Source organism: Medicago sativa, chromosome 4, assembly GCF_051527215.1.
Source record: "Medicago sativa cultivar Bolivia chromosome 4, Bolivia_mono, whole genome shotgun sequence".
Taxonomy (NCBI): Eukaryota; Viridiplantae; Streptophyta; class Magnoliopsida; order Fabales; family Fabaceae; genus Medicago; species Medicago sativa.
The window spans coordinates 66,232,453-66,251,028 of NC_140752.1; the positions used below are offsets into that span (position 1 = coordinate 66,232,453).

Below are 18,576 nucleotides of genomic sequence, written 5' to 3' on the forward strand. Positions count from 1 at the left end.
CTGTAAGAAGCCTGGACACTTCATTGCTGAATGCCCTGATCTTCAAAGAGAAAAGTCAAAGGACAAGTCAAAGAGGTCTACATTCAAACCAAGCAAATTCAAGAAGCAGATTAAGCAGAGTTTAATGGCAACCTGGGATGATTTGGGTAGTGAATCTGGATCTGATAAAGAGGAAGCTGATGAAGATGCAAAGGTAGCTGTTGGGTTGGTAGCAACAGCAACTTCAGAAGCTGGATCAGATTCAGACTCAGAAGATGAAAACGAGGTATATTCCAAAATTCCCAGAGATGAACTTGTTGAGTCACTTAAAGAACTTCTTACACATTTTGAAGTAAGAACCAATGAGTTGAAGGATTTAAAAGAAAAATATGCTGATTTGGTACAACAGCAAAAATCAACTCTATTGGATCTGAAAGCTTCTGAACAAAGACTTAGGGGCTTTGACTTCATGTGTAAAACATACGAAGATCAGCTCAGGTTCTTATGTCAGAAGCTACAAGAAAAGTGTAATGAAAAACCTTTAAGTAACCATGAAATTGCTCTTGAAGATTTTATTATATCTGGCATTGACAGAAGCAGAGTAGCTTCTATGATTTATAGCATTTACAAGAACAATGGCAGAGGAATTGGTTTTCCAGAAGTGAAACTTGAGAAAACCAATCTAAAATCTTGTTGTGAATGCATCAAGGAAGGACTGAAAACCTTCTTTGTACCAGAAGGGGCTGAGTTGGAAACTGTTGTTCAATCAGAACCTGAAGCTTCTAGTTCTAAGGCTAAGATTACTTCAAAGCCAAAGAACTCTAAGTCAAAGGTTATGATCAAATCTGATTCCAAGACTTCAAAGGTTAGGATCCTGAAAAGATCAGAACCTATTCCTCAGAGTCTGGTAAAACCAAAATCTGGGGCTCTGAAGTCTAAGTTTCAGAAGAAGACAGTTACTGCTTCTGAAATACCAAAACCTAAGGTGATGGTTAATCAGAAGCAACCCAACTCACAGCACAAGGTACAAGAAGTGAAGAGTAAAGCCTTAAGTACTAACCTTCCAGGACCCATAGAACAATGGGTACCTAAATCTAAAAATGTCAATGATGCAGGTATGTCTAAGAGCAGTGCCAAAGCAAAGATCATGGTACCTAGACAGCGGTTGCTCAAGACACATGACAGGAGACAAGTCCATGTTCCTCAGCCTAACAATGAAAGAGGGAGGAAATGTGAAATTTGGAGGCAACCAGTCAGGCAAGATCATAGGTACAGGAACTATTGGTAATTCCTCTACCTCAATTAATAATGTATGGTTGGTAGATGGTCTTGAACATAACCTTTTGAGCATTAGTCAATTTTGTGATAATGGTTATGATGTGCTTTTTGAAAAACCCAACTGTACAGTAATCAACAAGGAAGACAAATCCATTGTGTTCAAGGGAAAGAGAGTTGACAATGTCTATAAAATCAATTTTTCTGAACTGGCTGATCAGAAGGTGATGTGCCTACTATCAGTGAATGATAAGAAATGGATGTGGCACAGAAGGTTGGGACATGCTAACTGGAGGTTAATCTCTAAGCTTAGTAAGTTACAACTTGTGAAAGGGCTACCAGACATTGACTATCATTCAGATGCACTCTGTGGTGCATGTCAGAGAGGGAAAATTGTGAAATCATCTTTTAAAACCAAAGACATTGTTTCAACCTCAAGACCTTTAGAATTACTCCATATTGATTTATTTGGACCAGTGAGTACTGCATCCTTATATGGAAGTAAATATGGATTAGTCATTGTTGATGATTACAGCAGATGGACTTGGGTGAAATTCATAAAGAGTAAAGATGTTGCGTGTGATGTATTCAGTAGCTTCTGCACTCAAATTCAATCTGAAAAAGAATCAAAAATTTTGAAAGTCAGAAGTGATCATGGTGGAGAATTTGAAAATGAGCCATTTGAAGCTTTTTGTGAAAAACATGGAATTTTCCATGAATTCTCTTCTCCTAGAACACCACAACAAAATGGGGTTGTAGAGAGAAAGAATAGAACTTTACAAGAAATGGCCAGAACCATGATTCATGAAAACAATTTACCAAAACATTTTTGGGCAGAAGCAGTGAATACAGCATGCTATGTTCAAAACAGGATCTATATCAGACCTATTTTGGAGAAAACAGCATATGAACTCTTTAAAGGAAGAAAACCCAATATCTCTTACTTTCATCAATTTGGATGTACATGTTACATTCTGAACAACAAGCTCTACCTAAAGAAATTTGATGCCAAGGCCCAAAGAGGAATCTTTTTAGGTTACTCTGAAAGGTCAAAGGCATACAAAGTGTATAATTCAGAAACACACTGTGTTGAAGAATCTATGCACGTTAAATTTGATGACAAGGAGCTTGAAGATAAAACTTCAAAGCAAGGTGAAAGTTTTGCAGAGATACAGGTTCCTGAAGCTACTCCAGAACCTGATCAGATAGCTGAGTTTGAAGATAGTCCAGAAGCTGAACCCACATCAGAAGCACAAGATGAAGCTGCTTCTGATGAAGCACAAGATGGCTCACATCAAGAAGATCCTCCCAGAAACACATTCAAACACAAGTCTTCACATCCTGAGGAGCTAATCATTGGAAACAAAGATAGTCCAAGAAGAACAAGATCACATTTCAGACAAGTGGAGTCAATGATTGGACTAATCTCAATGATTGAACCTACAACAGTTGATGAAGCACTTTCAGATGATGGATGGATCCTAGCTATGCAAGAAGAGTTGAATCAATTTCAAAGAAATGATGTGTGGGATCTGGTACCCAAACCTCAGCACAAGAACATTATTGGAACAAAATGGGTATTCAGAAACAAGCTGATTGAGCAAGGTGAAGTAACAAGAAATAAAGCCAGGCTTGTTGCACAAGGGTATAGTCAACAAGAAGGCATTGATTACACTGAAACATTTGCTCCAGTTGCAAGATTGGAAGCAATCAGGTTACTTCTTTCCTATGCAGTTAATCATGGCATAATATTATATCAAATGGATGTCAAGAGTGCATTTCTAAATGGTGTCATAGAAGAAGAAGTGTATGTCAAGCAACCTCCTGGATTTGAGGATATTAAATATCCTGACCATGTTTTTAAACTGAAGAAATCACTATATGGCTTGAAACAAGCTCCCAGAGCTTGGTATGATAGACTAAGTAATTTCTTAATCAAGAATGATTTTAAAAGAGGACAGGTTGATACTACACTCTTCAGAAGGACCCTTGGGAAAGATATTCTTGTTGTGCAAATATATGTTGATGATATAATATTTGGTTCTACTAATGCATCTCTTTGCAAGGAATTTTCTGAGTTAATGCAGGATGAATTTGAAATGAGCATGATGGGAGAGCTGAAGTTCTTCCTTGGCATTCAAATCAATCAATGCAAAGATGGAGTCTATGTTCATCAATCAAAGTACACAAAGGAGCTTCTGAAGAAGTTCAAACTTGAAGATTGTAAAGTGATGAACACTCCAATGCACCCTACGTGCACCTTAAGCAAAGAAGATGAAGGAGCTAAAGTAGATCAGAAGCTGTATAGAGGTATGATTGGTTCTTTGTTATACCTCACTGCATCTAGGCCAGATATTTTATTCAGTGTATGCTTGTGTGCAAGATTCCAATCAGATCCTAGAGAATCTCATATGACTGCTGTCAAGAGAATCTTCAGGTATTTGAAAGGAACAACTAATCTTGGACTCCTTTATAGGAAATCCTTAGATTATAAGCTAATTGGATTCTGTGATGCTGATTATGCTGGTGATAGGATTGAAAGAAAGTCAACCAGTGGCAATTGTCAATTTCTGGGTGATAATCTTATATCCTGGGCTAGCAAAAGACAAACAACTATTGCTATGTCTACAGCAGAAGCAGAATACATTTCAGCTGCAAGTTGTTGTACACAACTACTTTGGATGAAACATCAGTTGGAAGATTATCAGATAACTGCTAACAGTATTCCCATTTATTGTGATAATACTGCTGCTATTTGTTTGTCTAAAAATCCAATTTTGCATTCAAGAGCTAAGCACATTGAAATCAAACACCATTTTATCAGAGATTATGTTCAAAAAGGAATTTTAGATATACAATTCATTGATACTGAAAATCAATGGGCTGATATATTTACTAAGCCTTTAACTGTTGAAAGATTTGATTTTATAAAGAAAAATTTGAACATGCATTACGTGTCTGATTAGATGTTTGCTTGCTCCTGAATAGGATTTTAGGTTCTGAAGTTAGTTCAGAAGCAGTAGTCCATCAGAAGCTCTTTATTGAGGTTCTGAGGAAAACTCGCTTCTGATGACGTCAGCATCTGAAGTCCAGAAGCTGGATTTATTGCTTCTGAATAGTTGAATTAGTGGAAACGTTGGGAGTTACTTTTTAAAAGTAACTTCTGGCCCACTAACTTGGTAGTTACTCTGTGAACTTCTTACGTGGCCTGTATGTGTTGGTGTATAACTAAAAAGGGCAATGATGATTTTAGCTTTGAAAGTACTTTTCACGCGCCCCCAATTTTGTCATTAATGTTATGTTTGTTTGTCTCTTTTGAATTGCAATCGTTTTAATTTTAACACTTTGTCAATTCACACACTACTCACTCACAACAAACACATTTGCTCTCAAACTTCTTGCGAAGTAAGCGCATTCTCTCAACCTTAGAACCCTAAAATCTTCATCTTCTTCAAATCTTCGTCAATCATCGAAATGGCATCATCAAGTTCGCAACGAGAAGATTCAGTATCTACTTCACGAATGATCCCTGAATATGACTACAGAGGAAGAAGCATGAAATTGGAAGAATGGGATTTACAAGTCCAGATAGAGAATCTAGTGGATTTTGATTCTCTGGGTTTTCATAAGTGTTGGATCAGAAGCTACTTTGAAGAGCAAGGACTCATGCATTACTTCAAAATGTTGAATGGACCAACATACGAAGCTCTGGTTAGACACTTCTGGGTAAGAGCAAAATTTTACAACAGAGCGGCATCCCTTGCTGAGGAAAGTCAAATGGTGTTAATGTATCCTAAATTAGAAGGGAAAACAAGAGAAGAAATGGGTCTTGCACCGTTTGTTGAGGATGAAATCAGATCAAGTATCTGCGGTATTCCAGTAAGAATTACTCAATGGCAGATAGAAGCTGTTCTTAAGGTTGAAGCGTCTGGATATTACTCTGGAATTGATCTTTCAAGTGCTGCTGAACAACGCATTTGGAAGGAAAGAGCTAACTTGGTTATATACAATTCTGAAAAGGAGAAGAAATATGCTGAATTAAACATGAAAACCAAGATGCTTCTGAAGATTCAGAATGAGGATTTGTTTCCATGTGGTGATAATGAGAAACCAAATTTGGCTCAGAAGGTCTTTCTCCAGCACCTCATCAAGAAGGAAAAGGTGAATGTGCCCAAATACATGTTCAAGTACTTGGTAGAGTGTCTGAAACAGAGTCAGCTGAAGGACAAACCAAGGCCTTGGGTTCCTTATGGCAGACTCTTATCAGAGATATTCTATCAAGGAGGTGTCTTGGACAGTTTAAGCAGAGCTCAAGGCTACACAGATCAGATGCTGGATACAAAAACTGGAGCATTCATAAATGCTCAAACGCTCAAGAACATGAAGCTGATCAGCAAGGTCACCAAACTTAGAACTGATCTAAGTGAATCTCATGTCGTGTCTGATCTTATGAGGGATTTTCCACCCATCTGCAAACAGGATCCTATTGAAGTACAGATGAGGTACATCAAGGAAAACTATGTGGCAACCAAAGAGGTCATCAGGTTGGATGAGGTACCTGAGGAAATGTATGGTGGTACTGTGCCTCTGGCAAAAAGCAAGAGTGTTAAGAGGAAAATGACCAAAGAAGAATATCTGAAGGTTGAAGAATCTGCAAAGAAGGCAAGACCTGCTTCTGTCAAGCTTAAGATTGGTGGTTCTGCAATGCCATCAATTGAAGAAGTAGCTGAAGACAACAACTCTTGTGTAGTCCTAAGTTCTGGTATTGCCCCTGTACAACCAGCTATACCAAAGAGGAAGAGGAAGCCAGCTTTGAGGAGGACCAAGGATTTTCCTCATATCACCATGACAGCTCAAGCTGCTTCTGATTTGGAGTTAAAGGACTTACAAGGGAAGAAGGAAGCAGCTGAAAAGGTCTTGGAAATTGCTGCTGACCTACAAGAGTCTGTAGTTTCAGAAGCCAAGCAACTGATGCTGATGACCAGTGAGTCTGCTAAAGAGGATTCTGATCCTGAACCAGAGAAGGTAATTAATATATCATCAGATTCCAAATCCTCATCATTATCAGATTCTGATGATTCTGATGATGATATACCCTTAGCTCAACTTTTTCAAAAACCAGTAAAAAGCCAGTCAACATCAACCAAAACCAACACAAAGCCCTCTCAGTCAACTACTTATGAACCAGTTGGTCACATAATTAATGAGAAGTTGGCTGAAATGGCTGAGCAGAGAGAAAGAGTCTTTGATACTATCTTTCGCCTTAACCCTCAACCCCTTAACATTCAACCTCTCAACATGATTCCTCCAGAAAATGTTGAGTTTACCTCAGAAAAAGACTCTGAAACAACTCCAGAAGCAGCTGCTTCTGAAAATGTTGTTTCAGAAAACCCCCATCAACAAAACCCTAAACCACATAAACCCACAACACCCCCACAATCACCAATAGCTACCATTGACCCCCAACTCAACACTCAAACATCAACTTCACCACAACAACCACCAACTGAAATTGAACACTCCCCAGAACCAACTCCCATGGATGTTGACAACTCTCAAGTCAATGTTCAAGCCTCAACCTCTACCGCACACATTGCTTCTGACCAGCCCTCATCTTCAAACACACAAACACACTTTACCATTCCAGTTTCTAACCATGTTCAAGACCTGGAAAACAGTGATTCTGATCTTGAAACCCTTGAACAACCACCCACAAACAACCTGGAATCTGGATATAATTAATGCTGAGCTTCTCACAATCCTTAGTCAAATGCATAATCTGGTGGATCAAAGAAGGTCAATTGATCTCACCAACGCATATGAAGACTCCTGGGCATCTCTTCAGAACCGGGCAGCTGAGCTTATTGAAAATGTAAAGGCTAAGTGCATCAGAAGCAAGGAAGCTTCTGTCAGGAATTTAATGGAACATCTGAAGCAAAATCTCAGAGTAAGAAGTTCTACACTGCTCCTGGCAAACCAGCCTTTCTTCTCAGAAAAGGACTACTTGACCAGAGAAGCAAGGTTGTGTAAGCTTCTGAAGAAACAGATGGCACAGCAGCAGCAAGAGGCTAAGGAAAGGGAACAGGCTCTTCTCCAGAGGCAACAATACCTTGAAGAATTGTTGAAGACAAAAACTGAAGAAATGGAGAAGATGAAGAAACAACAACAAACCAATCATTAGTTGCACACCTTAGTGTCATCTTTTGTTTGTTTTTGTTTTAATTTTTTTAGTCCTTGCTTCTGAAACCATCTTGTTTTATTTTTCAATGCTTCTGAATGCTTAAATGATTCTGACTGCTTAGCTGCTTCTGATAATTGGATATTCATGTTCATATACTTTGGTCTGATTTATTTAGTTAATTTCTTAGTATACTCTCTCATGTTTGAGTTTTTCTCAAATCTTTTTGTCTTTTATGCTTATTTTTATCTCATCTTTTTGATAATGACAAAAGGGGGAGTATATGTGACAAGTATTTAAAGGCTCTGAGCCCCATTAATGGCATTTGAATTTTTTTTTTTTGAAAAACTTCTATCATTTTTTTACCTTACTGGTATAAGCTATGAACGAAAGAAGGAGTATCAAAATTCAAGTAAAATTAATTGAACCATTCTTCTTATCTCCGAATTAATTCTTTCATTGATTCATTCTTTAAAGCTCTGATAATTTTATTGTGCGAAAAATGAATTTAATTAACCTGGATAGAACTTAGGGGGAGCTTACAAACCTCACCTTAAAGACTATCAGACTCAGGGGGAGTTTGAGCTTACAAACCTCAGACTCTGAGCTTACAAACCTCAGAACCCCAAAGTCAACTTGTTAATTAGATTAACAACAATTGATCAATTTTTAAATACTATTGTTTGTCATCATCAAAAAGGGGGAGATTGTTGGAACAAAATGTGTTTAACAATGAACCTTAAAGAGTTTTGATGATAACAAGGTATTAAAAATTGTAAATTGGACTAGCTAATATTTGTTCAAGTGTACAAGACCACAGTTAAAAAGTTACATCATTGGTTGGTTCTGAATGAGCAAATAAAGAGCAAAAGGAAATGAAGCTTAGATGATTCTGAAGGCAAAGCGCTCCTGAAGTCAAGCTGCTCCTGAAGAAATACCGCTCTTGAAGTAAAGCTGCTCCTGAAGAATAGTGCTTCTGAAGACAAGAGGTCCAGAAGCCACATCATCAGAAGCTGAAGAAGCTGCACCATCAGAAGCTGCAGAAGCTGCTTCATCAGAAGCTGCATCATCAGAAGTCATTTCACCAGAAGCTGAAGATCAACTGGATTTGTAAAACATTCAAAGATTGAAGGATCTACATTGCAAAAGCTGTCTATTGGTCTCGAAAACACAGCAGAAAATCAGTGGAACATTGCAACGGCCATTTCAAAGGTGTTTGAAGGCATGTGCTTGCAATTTGGACGAAAGCGTTGACATTGTACTATTGTACGAATTGTACAGCCACGTTCTCCACTACTCTGTTTTGTGTCCACGCTTCAAGACAAGAAAACAGCTCCAGAATACGGTCTCGCCTGCATATATGTTCCTTTGGATAAGGAATGGATTTTAAATTGGTTCTTCATAGGACAACAACCAAATCAGGCAAAAGATCATTGGTGAAAGATCAAGCTTCAACAACGACTCTTTGGTGTGCTGGCAATTTCACAACGTCTCTTTCACACCTCTATATAAAGGAGTGAAGACCTAGAAATTTGGCAATGCAAGAACGCTAAACGAAAGACTCATAACATTTTTACAAGTGCCAAATCTCTGCTGAAATTGTTCTGCATTCACTTAGAATTTCTGTGTCTAAAAGTCATATCTTAGAAATTCTTAAGTCCATTGAGTCTGTATCTGATTTGTATTGAGAGCACCTCTGATTGTATATCAAGTGTTCAACCTTAAACAATTTTCTGTGTAATTTTGTTTAGTTAGGAAGTCTCTTGCAGTTGTGCTTGAGCAGGAAGTCTCTTGATTGTGTTCTTGAGCAAAGGAAGTGTCTAGCTTGTGTGCTTGAGCAAAGGAAGTCTCTTGCTTTGTGCTTGAGCATTTGTAATCAGATATTACTCATAGTGAAATCTCCTTGGAAGTGCAAGGGGGACTGGACTACTTCCGGATTGTGGAAGGAACCAGTATAATTGCTTTGTGTCGTTCTTCTTCTCTCTCTGTTTTATTCCGCTGCATTTAGATTCTGATTATCACTTCAGAAGCTGTCTCACTTAACTTCTGATCAGTGTGTTCAGTTTTTAGGAGAAACGAAGAATTTTTCAAAACACAATTCAACCCCCCTTCTTGTGTTTTTCTCACCTTCAATATATACTCCCTCCGGTCCTATTTACAAGAGAAAGTTGACTTTTTAGATACATTGAATAATGTATGTATCTAATCAAGAACCTAAACCAAATACATAAATTATTTAATGTATCTAAAAAGTAATTTGTCTCTTGTAAATAGGACCGGAGGGAATATAAAAAAGTCACAACTTTCAAGATGCATTCCCTCAAAAAAAAAAAAAACTTTCAAGATGTATTTATTGCATAAATGACATTTTTAACTCTTATTTAATGTTTGTCTTCTTAGTATCAGTGAGTATATTTAATACTTCACAAATTTCTATAAGTTAGCTACATAAGCCATCCAGGAAATTTTCAATTCAACTGCTGCTAGTTTCAATGCTCAAATTCAATTCTATTATATTTCAAATATGCCGACATCAAGCTAAATAAATTCAATGATACGTAAGCTCATCCATATAAATATACAATCCGAAATAGTTTCTTGAAGGTTTACATATAAATACATAACAATTTTATAATTTCTAAATACCAAAACTAAAAAGAACAATATAGCTCATTTCTTTACTGTTTAACTGAAATCTACCTCAAAAGACCACCTTGCTTTGTATTACTGTGGGTGTAAGTTATAACTCTTCTCCAAATGAATAATGTTACCTGCAACCAATTAACATGATTAAAAGCAGAGCAACAAATAATGAAGCCTCTTTTCTCATAAAGTGTGTTTGATTACATAATCATTACTAATTTAAATAAAAAAACGTAAAAACAAACAACAACAAAAATGTGAATCGTGAGAACAGTTATTTGATTTATCGTACTAAATGTTTAAAGAATATAGGATGAGAGTTGTTGTTCATACCTACTAAATGCCATGGTTCCATATTGGAACAGTGGATTATATTTTCATTGAAAAATCTGGAACTAATGCCTTGAAATGACGCACAAAGCACTTCATGAACTCACTGGACAACAAAAACAAACAGTAAAAAGAACATGGAAGAATCAAACACAAACGCAATTGAAGTTATTAGCTTTTAACAAAAAATAACATCTAAAGTAAAAGCATACGGCATGCAAGCCAGCTGCCAGAACTACCTTTTTGTATGTATGCAAGGGAAACAGTAAATAAAGTAGCTTTTGCAGGTTTCAGTAAACAGAGAGAAGCTATAACGGAACAGAGAAAATTCGACTCTAAATCAATATAGCAATGAGGTTGTATGTTTGTGTTAAAAAATATCAATCGTTCCACATCATTTGGGAACATTAGAAGGTTTTTTGAGTAACAATAATTAGAAAACTATTCAGTAGAAGTTTTAACTTTTAACATTTTGAAGTATAAAATGCATAATGAAGGGAAATTCAATGATCTACATCCTATTAAAATATCAAGTACCAATTTTCAGATGTTAATCTGTTCATCATGTTATTTAAGACATTGAATGCTACGATCAAATTGAATGAACTTGTTTGCCTTTCAGGTTTTATATCATATAATTTCCCTTCAATGCCTAAATAGTCAAAGCACCTTGGATATTAGCCTCGGGGATCTTCTACCCAGGACAGCAGTTTTCGTCATGCTTCTTGACATTCTTGTAGTAGGTTTACCACAGGAACCTTGAATCTCAGAGTAGCTATTTTTCCTCTTTTTGAGAAGTTCGGTTTTGGAAACCTGATCATCAGAATCTAGGCTAGACTTCTTATGTGGATCATCGAATTGGGAGCATCTGAAATGAAAGTATAAATATGATCAAAGCAGTTGCATAAAAGCTAGAAAAACACAGGAAATTGTTACTATCGAGAGTAATTACCCTAGACGCTCCTTTCCATCAACAACCTTGACCACCTCCTGCCAAAATTTGAATGTTTTTTAATATTATAGTTAAGTGAGTACATAAAAAAAAGATACATTTGGCACATGAGAACAACAACATGAGAAGTCGAAAAGGATCACCTAAACTTGTTATGTCGCAAATATTTAAATAATAATCAATAATGTCTTATCATCTTCTTCAACACATCACAAACATGAAAAGTGCAAATTGTTTTCATGGTGTCACAGTGGGTTAAAACAAACTACAGCTCTAAACATGAATGAAGGACAGAAAAACTAGAAAAGCTACCTATGTAAACAACCAATTAAGAACAAAATAATACAACAGCACACAAATACTGATCATACTACAATGAAAAATACACCAATTCAGTTGATAAGAACCTAAATCGAATGACAGATTTTTAAATCTGAATCATTTGAGAAAGCAGGATCATTTAGGGAGCAGCATTTAGTAATAATAATATCAATTGTGTGATGATAAGAATCGGTATCATTAACATATCTTTTCCCAAGCTAGTACATTTCAAATTCTTCAATAGTTGATAGCATATATATTTTAGCAAGTACTGTTCATATGCAAAGCGGACAATCCAAACCTTAATACATTAGCAGCACATTTCATCAATTTACAGCACAATATCCTTCATTATCCAAAATTTCATCTATAAAATAAAGTATTCATACTAGCACCAAATCATAAACGTTGGAATTGGAATAACTCAGCCGCGTCAAATCTAATTAACATTTTTATGCCCAGAGAAAAAGAGGGAAATATGAAATTTCTTCTAAATGAGAAGAGAAAAATGGAAAGTTGTTGTATACATCTCATAGGCTAAAGAAAAGCACCATACCCATTCTTCAGTTTGTGAAAGGTAATTGTTTCCATCAGTAACAAAATTAATCTCACTTGAGTTGAGTAGCCTGTCCTGTTCCATTTCAGAAGTGTTCTTTGGATTACTTAAATCCAGAGATCCATCATTGTCACAGGATGAAACCAATGGATATTTATGACAACTTGCAACTTCCGGAGAACTAGGCAGGACCACAGCAGTTTTCGTCATGCTTCTTAAAATTCTTGTAGCAGGTGTACTTGAACCTTGAATCTCAGAGTATCTGTTTTCCCTCTTTTTGCAAAGTTCTGTTTTTGAAACCTGATCATCAGAATCTAGGCAAGACTTCTTAAGAGGATCAACAAATTGGGAGCATCTGAAAGCAAAGTATAAATATGATCAAAATAGCTGGCATAAAAACTAGAAAACACTGCAAATTGTTACTAACAAGAGTAATTACCGCGAACGCGTCCTTCCATCAACAATCTTGGCCGCCTCCTGCAAAATATTGAAGGCTTTAATATTATAGTTAAGTGATTACATAAAAAAAATTATAAAAAAAGAAAAAAAGAAATAAAAATTATGCACATGCGAACAAGAGAGGTCAAAAAGGATCACCCAAACGTGATAGGAGGCAAATATTAAAATAGTAATCAATAATGTCTTATCATCTTCAATACATCACAAACATGAAAAGTGCAAATTGTTTTTAATGGGAGTGTTAACGTGGGTTAAAACAATCTACAGCTCCAAACAATGAGAAGGAAAAAATGAAAAGGTGTTGCATACATCTCAAAGGCTCAAAGGCTAGAGAAAAGCACCATACCCATTCTTCAGGTTGTGACGTGTAATTGTTCCTATCAGTAACAATATTAATCTCACTTGAGTTGAGTAGCCCATGCTGTTCCATTTCAGAAGTGTTCTTTGGTTCACTTAAATCCAGGGATCCATCATTGTCACAGGGTGAAACCGATGCATGTTTATGACAACTTACAACTTCCGAATTTTGTAATTCCAGAGAACTACTAGGCAGGACCGCAGCAGCAGTTTTTGTCATGCTTCTTAAAATTCGTGTAGCAGGTGTACTTGAACCTTGAATCTCAGAGTATCTGTTTTCCCTCTTTTTGTGAAGTTCCGATTTTGAAACCTGATCATCAGAATCTAGGCTAGACTTCTTAAGTGGGTCATCCAATTGGGAGCATCTGAAAGAAAAGTATAAATATGATCAAAGCAGTAGCATAAAAGCTAGGAAAACGCTGGAAATTGTTGTAACTAACAAGAATAATTACCCTGGACGCTTCCTTCCATCAACAACCTTGGCCGCCTCCTGCAAAAAATTGAATGTTTTAATATTATAGTTAAATGATTACATAAAAAATAAAAAATAAAAAAATAAATAAAAAAAGAGATACATTATGCACATGAGAACAATATGAGATGTCAAAAAGGATCACCCAAACTTGTTATGTGGCAAATATTTAAATAGTAATCAATAATGTCTTATCAACTTCTTCAACACATCACAAACATGAAAAGTGCAAATTGTTTTCATGGGAGTGTTACAGTGGGTTAAAACAATCTACAATGTCAAGCATGAAGGACAGCAAAATTTGAAAAGCTGCATATGTAAACAACCTATAAAGAACAACATAATACAATAGCACACAAATGCTGACCATATTACAATGAAAAACATATCAATTCAGTTGATAAGAACCTAAATCAAATGACAAATTTTTAAATCCGTATTGATTGAGAAAGCAGGATGATCACTTAGGCAACAGCATTTAGTAATAATATGAATTGTGTAATGATGAGAAACATTGCCATTAACATTTTTTTCCAATGCTAGTAGATTTCAAATTCTTGAATAGTTGAAAGCATAGTATATTTTAGCATGTACTGTTCATACGCAAATCTGTATAATGCCAAGCTTAATGCATTAGCAACACATATGACAGATAAATTTCTTCAACTTACAGCAAAATATCCTTCATCATCAAAAACTTAATCTATAAATACGATATCTATACTAGCCACAAATTGTTAAGTTGGAATTGGAATAACTCAGCCACATCAAATCTAAAGACCATTTTGATGCCCAGAGAAAAAGAGGGGAATATGAAATTTCTTCTAAATGAGAAGAAAAAAAGTAGAAAGGTGTTGCATGCACCTCAAAGGCTAGAAAAAAGCACCATACCCGTTCTTCAGGTTGTGATGAGTAATTATTCCCATCAATAACGAAATTAATCTCACTTGAGTTGAGTAGCCCGTCATGTTCCATTTCAGAAGTTTTCTTTCGTTCACTTAAATCCAGGGATCCATCATTGTCACAGGGTGAAAGCAATGCATGTTTTTGACAATTTGCAACATCCGAATTTTGTAATTCCGGAGAGCTACTAGGCAGGACCGTAACAACAGTTTTCGACCTGCTTCTTAAAATTCTTGTGGCAGGTGTACTTGAACCTTGAATCTCGGAGTATCTGTTTTTCCTCTTTTTGCGATGTTCTGTTTTTGAAACCTGATCATCAGAATCTAGGCTAGACTTCGTAAGTGGGTCATCGAACTGAGAGCATCTGAAAACAAAGTAAAAATATGATCAAAATAGCTGCATAAAAGTTAGAAAACCCTGCAAATTGTTACTAACAAGAGTAATTACCGTGAATGCATTCTTCCATCAACAATCTTGGCCACCTCCTGCAAAAAATGGAATGATTTAATATTATAGCTAAGTGATTACCTAAAAAATATAGATACATTATGCACATGCGAACAACATGAGAAGTCAAAAAGGATCACCCAAACTTGTTATGTGGCAAATATTTAAATAGTAATCAATAATGTCATATCATCTACTTCAACACATCACAAACATGAAACGTGCAAATTGTTTTCATCGGAATGTTACAGTGGGTTAAATCAATCTAAAACTTCAAACATGAAGGATGGCAAAATTTGAAAAGCTATCTATGTAAACAACCAATAAAGAACAACATAATAAAAAAACACACAAATACTGACCATACTACAATGAATAATATATCAATTCAGTTTATAAGAACCTAAATCAAATGACAGATTTTTGAATCCGAATTAGTTGAGAAAGCAGGATAATTTAGGCAATAGCATTTAGTAATAATATCAATTGTGTAATGATGAGAAGCATTATCATTAACATTTCTTTTCCTGTGCTAGTAGATTTCAAATTCTTCACTAGTTGATAGCATATATATTTTAGCAAGTACTGTTCATATGCAAATCTGTATAATGCAAAGCTGTATGATGCAATGCCGAATGCATTAGTAACACATATGACAGATAAATTTCTTCAATTTACAGAAAAATATCATTCGTTATCGAAACTTCCATCTATAAAATACAATATTTATACTATCACCAAATCGTAAAGTTGGAATTAAAATGACCCAGCCACATCAAATATAATGAACACTTTTATGATCAGAGAAAAAGAAGGAAATATGAAATTTCTTCTAAATTAGAAGGAAAAAAAATGAAATAAGTATTGCATACATATCAAAGGCTAGAGAAAAGCACAATACCCATTCTTCAGTCTGTGACGGGTAATCGTTCTTATCAGTAACGAAATTAATCTCACTTGACTTGAGTAGCCCGTACTGTTCCATTTCACAAGTGTTCTTTGGAGCCTTTAAATCCAGGGTTTCATTGTCACAGGGTGAAACTGATGCATATTTATGACAACATGCAACTTCCGAATTTTGTAATTCCACAGAACCACTGGGCAGGATCATAACAGCAGTTTTCTTCATGCTTCTTAAAATTCTTGTAGCAAGTGTACTTGAACCTTGAATCTCGGAGTATCTGTTTTTCTTCTTTTTGCGAAGTTCTGTTTTGGAAACGTGATCATCAGAATCTAGGCTAGACTTCTTAAGTCGGTCATCTAATCGGGAGCATCTGAAAGCAAAGTATAAATATGATCAAAGCAGCTGCCTGAAAGCTAGAAAAAAACTGCAATTTGTTACTAACAAAGTTAATTACCGCGAATGCATCTTTCCATTAACAATCTTGGCCGCCTCCTGCGAAAAAATTGAATACTTTTTACTATAGTCAAGTGATTACATAAAAATATACACTATGCGCATGAGAACATTAACATAAGAAGTTGAAAAAGATCATCCAAACTTGTAAGGTGGAAAATATTTAATTAATAATCAATAGTCTTATTATCTTCAACCCGTCACAAACATGAAAAGTACAAATTGTTTTCACGAGAGTGTTATTGTGGGTTAAAACAATCTACAGTTCTAAAGATAAAGAACACAATCTGAAGAGCTACCGATGTAAACAACCGATCAAGAACAACAACAACAACATATTACAAAAACACACAGATAGTGATCAAACTACAATGAAAAATATCTCAATTCAGTTGATAAAACCCTAAATTAAATGAAAGATTTTTAAATCTGAATTATTTCAGAAAGCAGACTCATTTAGGCAACAAAATTTAGTAATAATACCACAGAGCTACTTAATGAAGCTCCCGCACACACCAGACCAGGGTTCACAATGCAAGAACCATTTGGAAGACCACAATTCCCAGAACATTGATTATCAGGCTTCGAATGTTGAAGCTCCAGCTTGCCGCGATCAGACATGCTGCATGGGATTACTGAATACGACATTAGAGGGTTTTCACCATTTTTTTGTTGAAATAACTCTGCAACACCTTTGGTCAATTTCAACCCTTTGGACGAAGATTTGGCCTGTCCATCACGATCAAAAATTTGACAATAATCTGTATTCCACAAGAAGGGAGATTTCTCTCGTAATTCCAAGAGATCTTGCCGAAAACTTCGAGATTTGTTTACATTCACGTTGTCACTTACGCGGACCTCATTTTTAAACTTATTAGTCCAATCTGATGGGGACGAAGTTAAATCTACTTGAAGATTAACTCCCTCATCTGACCAGACATAGAACTCAAAAGACGAGCGAGGGAACTCGGTAACGGCTTTTATTGACTGAACAATATCATTCTCCGCCAAAGGTGCATTTGCTTCTACAGCTCTGCCATTATTTTGGCGCGCTTTTTTATTTCTCATTTTATTTTTAGCTGAATGGATGTCAAAGAGGGAACCGGTACTCCTTCAAAGCCCCTTTGATACACTGCAAAGATAAAGCCTCCTGCAGGTTCTGAACATGATACACGTTACAAAGGATTGTTTGTTTGTACAAAGAAAACAATAACACAACCAAAATCCAGATTATCTACTCTTTCCTTAAGCACAAACAATGCACATAAATGTACAATAACTAGAACAATATGCTCAGTTCAAACCACATTCTATATTTTTATTTTTTTTCTTGCTTTTAAAAATAGGATGATAGACATTTAAATGTACATATGGATATATATTATTATCTGAAAAATAAAAAAAAATAAAAGTCATAAAACCTATTTATATAACAGATTATAATATAATTTGAAAATAAAAGAAATCACTTAAAATTCAGTAGCAATAGTACATTAGCTTCTCTGTATCTAGAAGCTTGTCGAGGTAGGTCATTACTAGCTTCCTGATTTTCCTTTCTTGGGATTAGGAGTGTCCTAGTGTCAAACAGACAAGTGTTGGTGTCCGTCACTAACACAACACCGACGCATATGGTTACATTGAATTATGTCATTTTCTAAAATTATTATTGGTGTCGATGTATATAGGTTGTAACTAACTGTTAGTTATACAATGATTTGAGGGGGTTGGGTAGCTCAACTACTTTGAGCTAAGGAAAAAGGAGTTAGAGGTCATGGATTCAAACACAGACGAAGGAGTAAAAATTAATCTAACAAACTAACTACTAACATTTGCCAAAACCTAAAATCAAAGCCTGGTTTTCATATCCTTAATCAATAATAGCAACTAGGTATTGTAAGTACAGAAAAAAAAAATGCAATAAAAAAGCAGATGATGTGATATTGGCTTATGCACATAAATATGTAATAATTAGAGCAATAAGTTATGTGTAATCCATATTTTAAGCTACATTTAATAATTAGTAACTAATTAGTTGTAAATCTTAAGAATTAGTACGATGCAGATTGAAGTTGCTGAAATGCGATAGAAGAGAGAAGCGATAGATACCTGATAATGTTGGTGAGAAGAAGAAGAAGAAGAAGAAGAAGAAGAAGAAGAAGCAGTGCGAGCGAGGGTTTTGACGAATTCCGAGTTAGTTGAAACCCACACTCAGTGAGTGTGAGTGATGAATTGAAGAAATTGAATGACCCAAACCCAACGCCAACGGGGTTGGTACTTGGTTGGTTGTGCGCTTTACTGTAGTAAGATTGACAGCTTCGATTCCTTATTTTTTCGATACTTTGGATTG

At 35.7% G+C, this 18,576-nt stretch overlaps 1 protein-coding gene across 4 annotated transcripts; it reads right to left on the reverse strand.

Annotated features, from left to right (window-relative positions):
- Positions 1–9,918: 9,918 nt before the first annotated feature.
- On the reverse strand, positions 9,919–18,528 carry LOC146930880 (uncharacterized). Of its 4 annotated transcripts, none has more exons than XM_085702334.1 (14): positions 18,336–18,528; positions 16,746–17,379; positions 16,231–16,268; positions 15,774–16,146; positions 14,873–14,910; positions 14,414–14,789; positions 13,503–13,540; positions 13,040–13,415; positions 12,674–12,711; positions 12,235–12,589; positions 11,358–11,395; positions 11,075–11,273; positions 10,409–10,511; positions 9,919–10,203 (listed from the first exon to the last, which is right to left on the reverse strand). In XM_085702334.1, the coding sequence occupies exons 2-13, from the start codon at positions 17,295–17,297 to the stop codon at positions 10,509–10,511; spliced, it is 2,424 nt and encodes an 807-aa protein (XP_085558460.1). In that variant the 5' UTR covers positions 17,298–17,379; positions 18,336–18,528; the 3' UTR covers positions 9,919–10,203; positions 10,409–10,508. The 4 variants fall into 4 exon arrangements, with proteins under 4 accessions (XP_085558460.1, XP_085558457.1, XP_085558459.1 ...); XM_085702331.1 differs by having other exon boundaries at positions 16,713–17,379; XM_085702333.1 differs by having other exon boundaries at positions 16,746–17,388.
- Positions 18,529–18,576: the final 48 nt, after the last annotated feature.

What these genes read in the sequence shown, in the direction of transcription:
- LOC146930880 (XM_085702331.1), bottom strand. Translation starts at nt 17,297, where the DNA reads ATGAGAAATAAAAAAGCGCGCCAAAATAATGGCAGAGCTGTAGAAGCA. An exon ending in AATGGAAAGATGCATTCGCG is followed by an intron (nt 16,147 to 16,230) that starts GTAATTAACTTT and finishes CTTTGCTTTCAG; the next exon opens with ATGCTCCCGATTAGATGACC. An exon ending in GATGGAAGAATGCATTCACG is followed by an intron (nt 14,790 to 14,872) that starts GTAATTACTCTT and finishes CTTTGTTTTCAG; the next exon opens with ATGCTCTCAGTTCGATGACC.